The sequence below is a fragment of the Pholis gunnellus genome, assembly GCF_910591455.1.
Source record: "Pholis gunnellus genome assembly, chromosome: 23".
In the NCBI taxonomy this organism is placed as follows: domain Eukaryota; kingdom Metazoa; phylum Chordata; class Actinopteri; order Perciformes; family Pholidae; genus Pholis; species Pholis gunnellus.
In genome coordinates, this window is record NC_136550.1 from 10197316 (window position 1) to 10209223 (window position 11908).

Consider the following 11908-nt stretch of genomic DNA (forward strand, 5'->3'; position numbering starts at 1 on the left):
TTCTACTATGGCTAACTTAGCTAGCAGCTGGCACCGTCTGTCTCCGTCTGCTGGATATGGAAGTCTTCTACTGCGCCTGCCTCATACTCCCTAGTAATCTCTCTCTCTCTCTTTCTCTCTCACTCACACACACACATAAGCTTTCATCCCTCTCTTCGACATGATGCAATCAGGCACGCCCCTTCTGCTCTCAGCCAATCACAGAAGAGAGCATGACAGCGCGCAACGAGCGGCAGTATTTAAAGAGCTCGAGACCAACATAACCCCATGAAGGGCAAGCCGGTGTAACATTTATTAGATACACACTAATTACTTTTTAGATATCCATAATAGCATTTCTGTTATGCAAAATTGTATTCTCATATGTGTCGCTGATATGGTAATTAAAGATATCCACATTCTTACTAGTAGACATTGTATTTCAAGATATCTAAATTCACATTTCAGATATCATTTTGACAGCAGGGTAAGCACAGGTGTAATTAATTAGATTAAAGCTGCAGTAATTCATATTTTCATTTCATAGTGAAAAAGGTGCTAGCTACCTGCCCAGTACCAAATGAAAGAAAGACACAGTAAGCGACTGGCTGGCGCATTTAGCAAGCAAATAGACCAAGAGACCAAAATAGAGCAAAAACGACAGTGAATATTGGACTTACATTCCCCAGGTGGCCAGAAACAGGACTCCAAATGAATGGCAATATAACTCTTAGCTATGTAAAGACATAGAGGAGTAATGTCTACCTGAGCAGAGAAAGTCACTCTCGCTCTGTGTGTGTTGTATTCCAACCTTCTCCTCGCATTATTGACATAGCTGGCCTGGCTGTGTGTGCTTTTAGTGCCTGTTATTGCATGAAAGCATGCCCTACTGCCCCACCGCAACACTGCGATCCTTCGGCGATTACAGCTGATAATGCCATCCCAACTGATGCACTGTTAGCACTGTTAGCTAGGAGCCGCTGGCTCAGCTGTCGCCATGTTGAGAGCCATTAGGAGGCAATATGAAATGCACCAATCAGCACCATCAATAGTGTAGGTTGAACTTTTGCTTTTTACGTGATGACGAGTCAAAATGTCTGCTGTCAACTGATATTGATTAAAGGGGAGAAGCAGACAGTGTTCAGTTGGCACACTTCTAATTAATTTCAATCCATTGCTAAATAGTGAGTCCTTTAGCCAGTGCATATCAGGTCAGTTGAACATGCACACTTGTCAATAGATTTATAATGGATTAATATCTAATTTGGGGCTCATAAAACTAGATTTGTTGAGTTCTTACTTTTGTCCACAACCTACATCAGAATAACCGATATGAACTTAATCCTAAACATTTATCCTGGATTCTTTAAACTCCTCAACAAGAGACTTAAAGTGAAACGCACTGAAAAGAAGAGAGGAAAAGTGAGTAGTTAAAGTACATTTTGTGGAGCACAGTGTGAAAGAAAGAAAAAAAACGGGTGCAGGGAACAGCTGAAAAGGACAGGATTTGATTACAGGCTCTTAAAATGGTTCTTTGTAGTCCTGCTTTGTAAAGTGGACAATAGACAACGATGCTTTCATCCCAGGAACCATGCAACTACACAGACAACACTGCTCGAGGCAATTCTTTCATTACCTTCTTATTCTAACGATCCTAACCTGCAAACAAGCACTCGATCCTTCCCTAATTTAAAGGGGAAATACACCTTATTACACCCTATTATTGTTGTGGTAATTCAGTGAAAAAATGACAGTTAAGCCAGAAAGAAATTTGCACATCCTGAAGCTGGAAAACAGAACATCAATTTTCTTTTTACATGTAGTGGCGTAGTTACAGACGTTAGTGAGACGCGCAGACACAATCACACACATGACACAGGTACACTCTGATTGTTTCTCAACTCTTGTTTGTTCACTTATCGCAACCAGATAACAGAGTCTGTGTCAATGGCAGTCCTAAGAGGACGCATTCGCAATCAACCAGACTTCTGGCAGGGGTCGGTGATGTATTTAAAAGGGATAGTTGGACACACAGACCTAATCTTCATTGCAGCAGGATTGGGAATGCTGATCAGTTCAAATGACCTATGATTTGTCCTTACTTTGACCAATTTATTTTTCCGATTACCTCGCACTCGCTCTCTCAGTGAAGTTTAATCATGCTGCTCTCTCTCCTTCTCTGCCGCTTACACTCCTCGTCTCTCTCAGGCGCTCTCTTAAAGGTTGTGATTAATGCCATGCTCTCATAGTTTCTCACACACCTCCTTTAGAAGCAAAGATTGTGCTCTCAGTCGTGCCAAGTGCGCCAAACACTGCGTGCAAGTGTCCCATCACCAGTGCTGGTGCGTAGCTAGGCCACATGGGACCTAGCTCATAAGAATTTTGATGGGGCTCCTTCCTCACATAACAGACTCTCAGTATTCATTCCGATGTCATTTTACATACTTAAAACGGTGCACAAATGTCAGAGGGTGTTTGGTGGGGGTCAACATTTACCATCCAAGTGACCTTTAACTTCCTCCAGGGACCTGTACAACAGAACAGTGTTCCACTACGACACTGATTTCTAGCATGCTAATTCAGCTTTTTATGCCTGTATGCCACTATATAAAGTAAAACAAAAGCTAAGACACAATGATAAAATGTTTATCAGTGCCTGACCTAGTATGCAAATAAGAGCTGAGAGCATAAATGCTACTGCATGTACCAACCTATGAGTGCACATACTTATATATCACATATTAGGCCTTGCATAGCTTTTGCAGATGCTTTTACACACCACAAGACATCAAGAGTCAGCAGCAGAGGCATAGTGAATTCACTTTATAGTTCCAGGTTTCCCATAATAATGCAAGGGCTGTGCCAACTATAACATAAGAGAGCCCAACCTCCAACTGTGTCAATGACAGCAGTGGGCCTCCACGTAAAGTATCTCACGAGTGATGAAAACCTCATTCACACACTCATTTGTCAAAAGAAGGGCAAAGCAAGTTCTCATACTTTCTTCTCCGGGAGATGAAGCCCTGTCATCTAAAAGTAAAAAGGGAGTGAATCATTATGTCAAGGTTCACGGTCATTTCATGTCACTCTGAATTGCTTTCTTTTGCAGTTCCTGCGAGTTCAGCAGTTTTGCTTAGTGTCGCTAAATGACAGCTAGTTTGTACTCTGAGCACTCTCGACATAGTCGGCTACTTCTCAGTGAGATAAGGACAACCGTGTTGCTATAGCCTCTTATGTGTGCATTAATGTGCCAAAAGAGAACATTCCTGCAAATGTACATGCAGTGTAGTATGAGGAAGGATTGAGATAATATATTGGATAATAATGTACAGTAGTCATTGTCAACAATACTTCCCCTTATAACGGAAAAAAGTGCTGATTTACTAGTATGGCATTCCTACGCGTCATACCCTTGTCTCGACGGTGGAATGAAAAAGCTGCTTTTGTTTACTGGGACCACTCTTGCCTGTGGGAAAAAAAAGGAAAATCAGCAAATGAGAGAAAAGGGGGGGATGGGTTCTGGTGCAGGGCATGAGCTCAGTGAACTGGCAAAGAGCTGCTCAGCATGAATAGGTGAATGGCCACTGCTCAGTAACGTCTCTGTTTATTCTCTGTCCGTTCCCCCCTTTCCCTCACCCCCATTGGTCTGGTCTTCCTCTCCCCCTTTATCTACACGCTTGTGCTAGCCCAATATTCAGGGCTGTTGCTGGCTGCCAAAAGAGCAGAAAGTCTTTCCGATTAAAGCATGAAAACGAGAATGTCACCGCTTATCATAGCGCTGGGAAGTTAAAACTACTAAAACAGGAGGATGTGGACCCCAGAGCAAGAACAGACAAATCTGACACTCTTGAGCACGTGTGTCATCTCGACACGCCTCATGCTATTTTAAAAGAAAAAAAACGATTGTCGGACAGTGACAAGAGGAAAGACAAACTGTGCCAGACATGGTGGACTTTTGTCAAGGGGAGGAACCATTTATAGGTCATTTTGAACTTTTATCAGGGACGTGCATACACACAAATGCATTAAACAGTCAAAACACACATCCACCTGTTTACTTGCAGGTTTACTTAAAAAAAAAAAGAGGATACCTTGAAGGACATGTGGCACATTATATGAGCATGAACAAAGAGACGTACATACTACACACACACCCATACAAACACTGTTATCGCTATCACAGTGGCAGTAACACCCATAAAGATACCGGACCAAAGGATACGCACCGCCTTGAGAATTGCACCTGAGCCAGCGGATGGACAAGTATAACTGATGAATCAGTACAGGTTCATTGTAATTAAACATGACAGAGAAGAGAATACATACTCAGGATGCTGTTTATGCATCTTTTGGAATTTTTTGTTTGTTTCTGGGGGTTTTTGTCAACACAAATCATCCTTGAGTGTGCTTTTGTTTATTTTCTGTATTTTAGATCAACCTCACTATGAATTTAGCAGGCCTACTCTCTTTACAGCCACTGTAGAGGCTACCCACACACTGTCACGATGCCTCTTTCCCGGCATCTTCCAGGACACAGTCACAAAAACACACAATCACAGTAGTTAACCATCAACAGGTGAATTCTGGGCACACGACAGAGACAGCTGTAAGAGAGGAGATGGTCTACCAAGGTCAATATTAGCCCATTATGGTGTTATATCAAAAGCTTTCAACAAGTTGTGTGTTGAAATCGTTGTGCCAACTACGTGAGTGTGTGTGTGTGTGTGTTTGTGAATGTGTGTGTCCTCATGTTTGCCTACCTTTGTGAGGACCGTTTTCCGAATGCGGACATTATTGGAAAGTGAGGACAATTTGGCTCAACCTCACTTTTCCAAAGGGCTGTGTGGCAGTTAAAAGGAATAGTTTCATGTCTTGGAAAATACACTTTCACTTTCTCCCTGAAAGATGAGAAGATCAAAAACACTCTCTTTTTTTGTCTGAATGAAGTGTTTGCTTTTGCTTGAGATGTAATATGTTTTTTGTATGTTTTACATTGTTGTGTGCAGAGTTTCGACAAAGAGGGCCCTAGTTTTGGAAATTTGAATGTAGTAATTGCAAAAAAACTGTTCATTTGAAGCTATACCGCTCAGAAGACAGTTAGCTTAGGTTAGCAAAAAGACCTGGCTCTCTCTGGAGATTAAAAAACATGCCTACCAGCACCTCTAAAGCTTCTTGTTTATTTAATCCATGTAATTGTGGTTTTACAGAAGTAAGAAACACCAAAAACTACCATGAGGTTACAGATTTTATTCAAATGTAAAATGCATAAGAAACATTTAAATATGCAACACATCTAAATACACAATTTACAACGATACATACACAAATTGTGATGATGTTTCCTTGAAATATTTGAAAAAGCACTGACGTTTTTGTTTAAATTTAGTTTGAATAAAAAAAACACACCTTTGGTGTGTCTCAGTGGTGCCTTTGGGAGAGTTAAACACTACTGCCAGTTGATTGGCTCTTTCCCCCCCACTGTCCCAGCTCCTACAGTGTCTTTCCCTTCTGTGTTGCAGTAGAAGATCGTGGGGTCGGGGCCATGTCCATATGAGCCCCATGATTGGTGGACAGGTAAGACAGTGGTGGGCTCTCTTTGGTTTGAGTCACCGCCATCGATATTGGTGATTACACGAGAGTTTGAAGCAGCGACGTTGCTATATGTTACCACAGCGCTGGGATCTACGACTCGGCCATTACTGGGAGTGATGGCGTTGCTATTGGTTACATGGTTAAGGACATTGTCTGCATTTGCGTTGTGGCTTCCAGCGAGGCCAGAAGAGGGAAAGGTCAGAGCGGCTGCCAGGGGCGGGAGCAGGTTACTGCCTGGGGATGGCATGAGGTTGGTGGAGCGGCTCAGAGCCAGACGCTGGGTGAGGAGCTGGTGCTGCAGCCGCCTGTCGGTCCAATCCTCCTGAGGCTGGCGGTGGATCTTCATGTGAGCGTTACGGGACTTGATTTTATAGAACATTCTGGAGCAAGGAGAGAGGGAAGACTGGTTTGAAAAGAGGACTTGAAAATCCAAACTATCTGTTGGCGTGCTCTGAAGCTAAACGCAGAGAGTGTAATCGGTCCTACTCACTTGCCACACAGCTTGCAGGGGAAGAAGCTGGCCAATGACGGCACAGGAACTGCCGCCTCGAGGCCAAACTGTCTGTCTACTGGCTGAGAGATGGGCGTCATCTATGAGAACAAGACCAACTGTAAGAAACTATGCTGCTGAACTGCATTTCACACCAGATAAACATTTAAAGCATTCAACTGATAAGACTCCAAATACCCCAATAGCCCACTATTCTGTTTTACTTCTGTTTCTAATCTATTAGTCTTATTAGTCAGAGATCCGGATGCATGGCACAGTGGAGGCCACAGAGTATCACGGGAATAGACAAATAACTGCAGGACGACAACAACTGATATTAAAACGCAAACTAAAGGAAACATCAGGGACCTCAGTGGGGACCCAGACTCCCTGGATCAGCTGGGACATCTTGACAAGAGGCAAAACGATTTTTACACTTCTTTCAGGTGTTTCTTACATTTTTCTGCTGCTCCATCAATGCTTCTCTGTTGTCCTCCTCCCTCTGTTTCTTCTGTTTGTCCTGGAGCTTTTTGCTCAGGTAGTAAAATTCAACACACTGGCACACGGTCCTAGTCCTCACCTGCAACATACACACACACATAGTGAAGACTTGGCACTAAAAAAACAACCTGACAATGTAACTTGTCCCATGTCAACCTCAGAGTCCAAATATATTTGCTGACATACTTCAGAAAACATAATCAAGCTGAAACGTACTGTTGCCACATATAAACCATAATCTTTTAGTAGGGAGTGAGTTTGTGAGTGCTCATTTTGTGAAACAGGTTACAATATGCAGCCTTTTTCACTTAGTTAGCTGCACAGTGAAGGTGCTAGTGCACATTTGGTAATCGCATAGCTGCATAAGAGCACAAAAACAACCAGCGGTGGACCAAATGAACGTGAATGCTTCACTTTTCATTTCCTATTCCATGTGTCGCACAAGCAGGGGAAAACAGGTATACCATTTTCTGTATGAGTGAAAAGTCTTTTCCATAAGTTCCCAGAGTTGCACTGAAGAGACTCTTTTCACTGTCTGTCCAACAATCACTACCTACAGAGAGAGAGAGAGAGAGAGAGAGAGAGAGAGAGAGAGAGAGAGAGAGAGAGAGAGAGAAGAGGGTCGGGGGAGGGGGAAGAGTTGATAAATACAGATACACTGCTTGTTTGAGGACAACACACAAACATACCTGGGACTTAAGACATCTAGAATGTTGTTAAAATGGTTGTCAGGGGGCCCAAGACCTTTAACACTACCCCTGACTATAGCAAAAACCCACCTAAGTGAACACTGTATGCAGAACAATGTGTACTCTGTACTTTACGTGATTCTTGGTGGACTTGAATGCACCAAAGAAACAAAGAGAGAGAGAGAGAGAGAGAGAGTGGAGTTTGCACGTGATGAAAGTGGCAGGAGGTTTGGGCTTCTACAAAGCCTACTATTGTACATACAGAGCACTGGGAACGGTTAGTCCTTTGCTGAGTCACATTTTGAGACTCATACAACTGTTGGCTGTTGCAGAGAACAACATGCTCAACATGCATAGGGAACCCCAAGAGTTAAGAGAGAGGCCAAAGGTGAAAGGTTACCAGAGTAGTGGTAGTCTCCTGTTGGCGAGGGCTGTGAGAACAGCAGCATGTCCAGTGTGGCCTGAGCAGGAGAGAGGGACGGAGGAGGCACAGAACAGACAGATGAGGCATGCAATGGCTCTGAAGAGAATGAACTGGTTATGGATGAGTGAGGAACAAAGGCAGGTAGAAAGAAATGACAGAGAATGAGTAGGTGAGTAGTGATGCATGGAAGTGAGTCGCGATGGATGGAGGAATGATGAAAGGGATTGAGTGGTAAAATAATTAGATGAAAGAAATGACAGGACTAGAATATTCCCCTCTGCACAGCTTACCATTGCGTTCCCCTGACAGTAGTGCAGACAGTGCAGAGTCAGCTCTGTGTTACTGCCCCCTCCTGGTATGCAGCTGGAACTACACATGGACAACAGCAGCTCCACTGTGCACGCACACACACACACACACACACACACACACACACACACATATATGAGCCTTTTCAGCAGGGAGCAATGAACAATGAACAATGAACTGACTTTTGTTCATATTTTCAGGGTCTATCTTCCTTCTGGGGCCAATAAAAAATGTCTCCCTCATACACTTTATTATAGGTATTACACTAGAATATGTGATTCATCTTTAATCAGGTCGCTGAAGCTTTTACCCTTAAACTCGTCAGTCAATTGTTAATGTTGAAGAACTGAGAATTGCATTTTCTGTGCAATTTTTACTGCAAAGCTGGTCTGTTAAAAAAGTTTTGGGTTGTAGATAAATATTTTAGCATGCCGTTTACCTTGGTCTTGTAAGTTGGTAGCCTCCTCCAGCTTGTCCCACGGTTTCCAGAGCAACTGTTCCCGAGGAGAGTCCTCCTCCGGTGACCACACCCTTGACCCTTCCACATCCACAAAGCATGGAGGAAGCTCTGCCTGGAAATCATGACCCACGTTGACATACCTGGAGAGAAGGAAAGAGGAGGATGGGAAGGGTAATAATAACCAATACCATGGATCCAGATCTACAACAAAAAAATGTGAACAAAATGTCTTGGCCCATAGCTCTTCAGCCTGTTTTTGAGATACCATGCTAACCAATGCTAAGGTAGCAAACAATCAAGATTTAAAGCAACATTTTACTTACGGTAACACAACACACTCCCCTTCCTCTGCCCCACATGTGGTTTCCTCTTCTCTGTGATTGAGAGATGATATGGAGGAGTAGAGACCTGTCCCCCTACGAACCGGATTGAGCAGCGGTTGAGGAGTGTACCGACCCCTTTTCTGACCTCTGCTGGAGTGAAGGATACTGGGAAATGGAGTTCCAGTGAAGATTGGAGTGGCTTGTTGCTGTAGGAGCACAAGGAAAGACAAAAGTGAGAAAACAAAATGTAGTATATGAACAATTAACGTTCTCAAAGCTGAAGTATTTAGTCAGCGACCTAAAAAGGTATTGGTCGTATGCATTTGCCACACTGATAGCCACTTTTCCATTTCATTTCTGTGCCTCAAATACAGAGATAGGTCCATGAGAAGCTTACCTCGCTCTGTCGAAGGTGAATAACATGCCTTTCACCAACTCAAAATCTGTCACATGTATACACTGCAACCATTCAACGAGTCTACAAATACAAACCAAGGTGAAGACTGTGGTTTTAGAAACCAAAATGCAGTTGGAGCTAACGTAATCTTTCGACAACCAACCGTGTCCGCCCACCGCTTATGCACAGCTTCTCCAGCTGTAGCGAGTGTTGCCCCCCCCCCTCAAACAAAAAGAGCTAAAGGAGTCTAAAGCTATGCTAGCGGCTCTGTGAGGCTGTACTTGGGCACAGGACTAGCACAGGGCTAAAGACAGTATGCTAACACACTGATAACAAAGACAATGCTAACATGCTGTTTTGCAGGTATCAGGGAAACCCTAGACTTTTTTTAAATGCTGTTATCGAGATGATGGTATTAAAAAGGAATACCGTTATCTAGATAGCGGTATAATAAAAATGTTTGAAAATTGTCCGTTTCGGGCTTCTGTAAGGTGTATTGTTTACCATATTCACCATCTTAGTTTAGCATATTAGCATGCTAAGATTTACTAATTAGCACTAAACACCAATTAGTTGTTGGATAATAAATCAAAGTACACAACAAAATGTTGTTTTGTGGCTAAAATCAATCAAATCAAATCAAAATCAACAAAATGCGTCAACTGAAGGTTTTCTTCTCTTAAATGTAGCAACCAGATGATCTATGATTTTAACCCATAATAGACCTAAATATCCTGGATGCATAAACACAAACTTGCTATAACTTTTCTTGTCCCAAACTCACCAGGAGGAAATAGACAATCACATATTCCCAAATGTCAAACATTTAAAATTTGCTCAAATCTTTTCCAGTGGTTAAAAAAACTTTACCTGTAGCTGTGATTGGTTCAGATTGGTTTGTTCATTCTTTACATTCTGGGTCACAATGTATGGGGCAATCTTTTCTGCTGCCTCATAATGTTGGCTGGAAAAGTGAGTTGGACGAGAGGGAAGATGGAAGGATGGATGAAGGGATGGAGTGCTGGAGGGACAGAGGGCTCTGGATGGATGGAGGGATGAAGGATGGGATGTGGAAGAGAGGAATGCCGCTTCTGGAGACTGAACGTGGGATGCTGGGAAAATGAGAGGGGGAAGGACAATAAACAGTGGAAGTCAATGCTCCATGATGAACTGTTAAACTACTTGATCATTTTGAGTATGACAGACAGTCAGACAAAACAAGACAGAAACAGCACTGTTATCTGTGCAGACAGGAAAGTGTTACACCACACACTGGCAGAATCAGTTTCTTATTCGGAAACACTAATCAATTCTTGTGAAAACCCACATATGAACTCAAAGCACACATACATGCTGGGCTGTATGCTGGTCCTCAAATGTGAAGAAAAAAATGTCTTCACATGGTGTAAAATAGTGCAAAGATGTTTGTTACAAAAAAGTGTGAAAAGTGAAAATGGAATTTGCATACGGGAAATAGGAAATGTGTCGCTCACCTACGAAAAACCCACATGTCCCGTAAATTTACATGTGGGTTTAAACCTGCGGTTTTTTTTGTCGAAGGGGGGAAATTAAGTTCATTTAAATCATTTCAGGTTGTTTTCTTCTTTCTCAAAAAGTTCTGACAGCCTCTGGATAATATTTACTATCATATGTTTGTTCACAAAAATGCACGCCATGCCTTACCTGTGACGTTGCCATAGTCAGTGCCATGAGAAGGTCTCAGGTTGCCCTCGATGATGCCGGGGTCGCCTGACGACTGTAGGAAGCTGTGCGTCATCGGTGGAAACTTCCATATCATCCCGGAGGAATGGACGGATGGGAGAGTCTGAAGGTGCGAAGCAAAAAACTGGAGCGCACCCAGCGATTCACCCCCCTGGGACACTGAATGCCCGGTGGCCCCAAATGCAACGGGAGAGTCCATTTTGGAGGGTGAGTGGGAAGGAGGAGGCAGAGGTGTGGGAGGAGGACTAAGAACTGAAGACATGATGTGAGATGATGTGGGGGGAGAGGGGAAGGACAGGAGAGAGGGGTGAGTGGGTGGGGAAGAGGAGGAGGGAGGCAGGTAGGAGTCTGAATCGAAAGCGCAGCTGTGCCTTGAATTGACCAATCCGGGGCTTTCTCCTCTCCCAACGCCAAATTCCCAGAACTGTCCAGCAGAATCTCCGCCGGGAATCATCGGGAATCGTCTCTTTCGCTGGGAGAGGAAAGCCTCAGAGAAGGAGTCCAGTTTCTGAGTGTACGTCACGCCGCTGACGCCGATGGGCGATCTCTGCGGTAGGCACCCTGAGGCAAAACCAATGGCGTCCGCTGTTCCTCTCCACCTGGCCTCTCCGGTCTGACTGGAGGGAGAGGCACTGAGCCAGGGTCCCTCGACCTCCGCTGGTTGATGCTGATCCTCACCTGAGCCACAGCTGGACCCGTAATCCTCTTCTCTTCCTAAATAATTATCACTCACTCTTGAATAGTCAACGCTGCTGTCACTGAAGCTCCCCGTCGCAGTTCTGGCGTAAGAAGTAGTTTGCTTCGTAAAGTGGCCAACGTTAGCCTCCCTGTTGTAAACTGTATCGCCTTTAGCCTCGCCGCTAACATGGGTATAATTATTGTAGTTCGCTCTGAGTTTACGCCTGACTCCGTCCTCACTGTCACAATTCACGGTGTAAAAAACATCATTTGCGTTGCTGTAGCAATCACCTCTTCTATAAAAATTGTCTGCAGTGCTTCCACAATTCTCCCCGTCCTCCCAC

The 11908-nt window shown here is 43.7% G+C and overlaps 1 protein-coding gene across 1 annotated transcript in view; it reads right to left on the reverse strand.

Moving 5' to 3' along the window:
- Nucleotides 1-5322: 5322 nt before the first annotated feature.
- LOC306714573 (uncharacterized protein) overlaps nucleotides 5323-11908 on the reverse strand; it is a gene marked incomplete at its 5' end in the record, with an annotated part of 6945 nt that continues 359 nt past the window's right edge. The window contains 10 exons of the mRNA XM_079184620.1: nucleotides 5323-5951; nucleotides 6062-6162; nucleotides 6519-6641; nucleotides 7027-7115; nucleotides 7652-7712; nucleotides 7966-8069; nucleotides 8424-8584; nucleotides 8768-8973; nucleotides 10035-10276; nucleotides 10848-11908. The exon at nucleotides 10848-11908 is cut by the window's right edge and continues 359 nt beyond it. Of these exons, the coding sequence (XP_079040746.1) occupies nucleotides 5426-5951; nucleotides 6062-6162; nucleotides 6519-6641; nucleotides 7027-7115; nucleotides 7652-7712; nucleotides 7966-8069; nucleotides 8424-8584; nucleotides 8768-8973; nucleotides 10035-10276; nucleotides 10848-11908 (2674 nt within the window). The 3' untranslated portion in view covers nucleotides 5323-5425. The remainder of the gene's footprint in view (nucleotides 5952-6061; nucleotides 6163-6518; nucleotides 6642-7026; nucleotides 7116-7651; nucleotides 7713-7965; nucleotides 8070-8423; nucleotides 8585-8767; nucleotides 8974-10034; nucleotides 10277-10847) is intronic.